Here is a 270-nt window from a genome sequence, read left to right as displayed (position 1 = left end):
CCTCCATGGTGCCCAGGCCCCGGCTGCCCGCAGCCCCGCGGTGAGGCCGGTTCATGCCGCCGGCGGGTCGGTGCGTCTCGCCTTCTCTCTCCCCTGTTATCTCTCTCTCTCTCTCTCTCTCTCCGCCGAGTGCCCCCGAGCGCGCTGCGGGAAGGGGAGGCAGAACGGGAGGGCAAGCGGCGCGGCCCTCAACCAACTGCCCCCGGCAACCGCGGCCGCTCCGCCGGCTCCGGCCGCCGCGACGCCACCGCCCTCAGACGGAGGGGAGGG

At 74.8% G+C, this 270-nt stretch overlaps 1 protein-coding gene across 1 annotated transcript in view; it reads right to left on the bottom strand.

Moving 5' to 3' along the window:
• Positions 1-224, bottom strand: part of PARD6B (par-6 family cell polarity regulator beta) — a 16,938-nt gene extending 16,714 nt beyond the window's left edge. Inside the window, exon 1 of the mRNA XM_014943656.1 lies at positions 2-224. Coding sequence (XP_014799142.1) covers positions 2-55 — 54 coding nt within the window. The 5' untranslated portion in view covers positions 56-224. The remainder of the gene's footprint in view (position 1) is intronic.
• Between the last annotated feature and the right edge of the window lie 46 nt (positions 225-270).

The sequence above is a fragment of the Calidris pugnax genome, unplaced genomic scaffold (genome assembly GCF_001431845.1).
Source record: "Calidris pugnax isolate Ruff unplaced genomic scaffold, ASM143184v1 scaffold118, whole genome shotgun sequence".
NCBI classification, from domain to species: domain Eukaryota; kingdom Metazoa; phylum Chordata; class Aves; order Charadriiformes; family Scolopacidae; genus Calidris; species Calidris pugnax.
The sequence above is the reverse complement of the archived record's forward strand: the minus strand, read 5'-3'. Positions and strand labels throughout refer to the sequence as shown.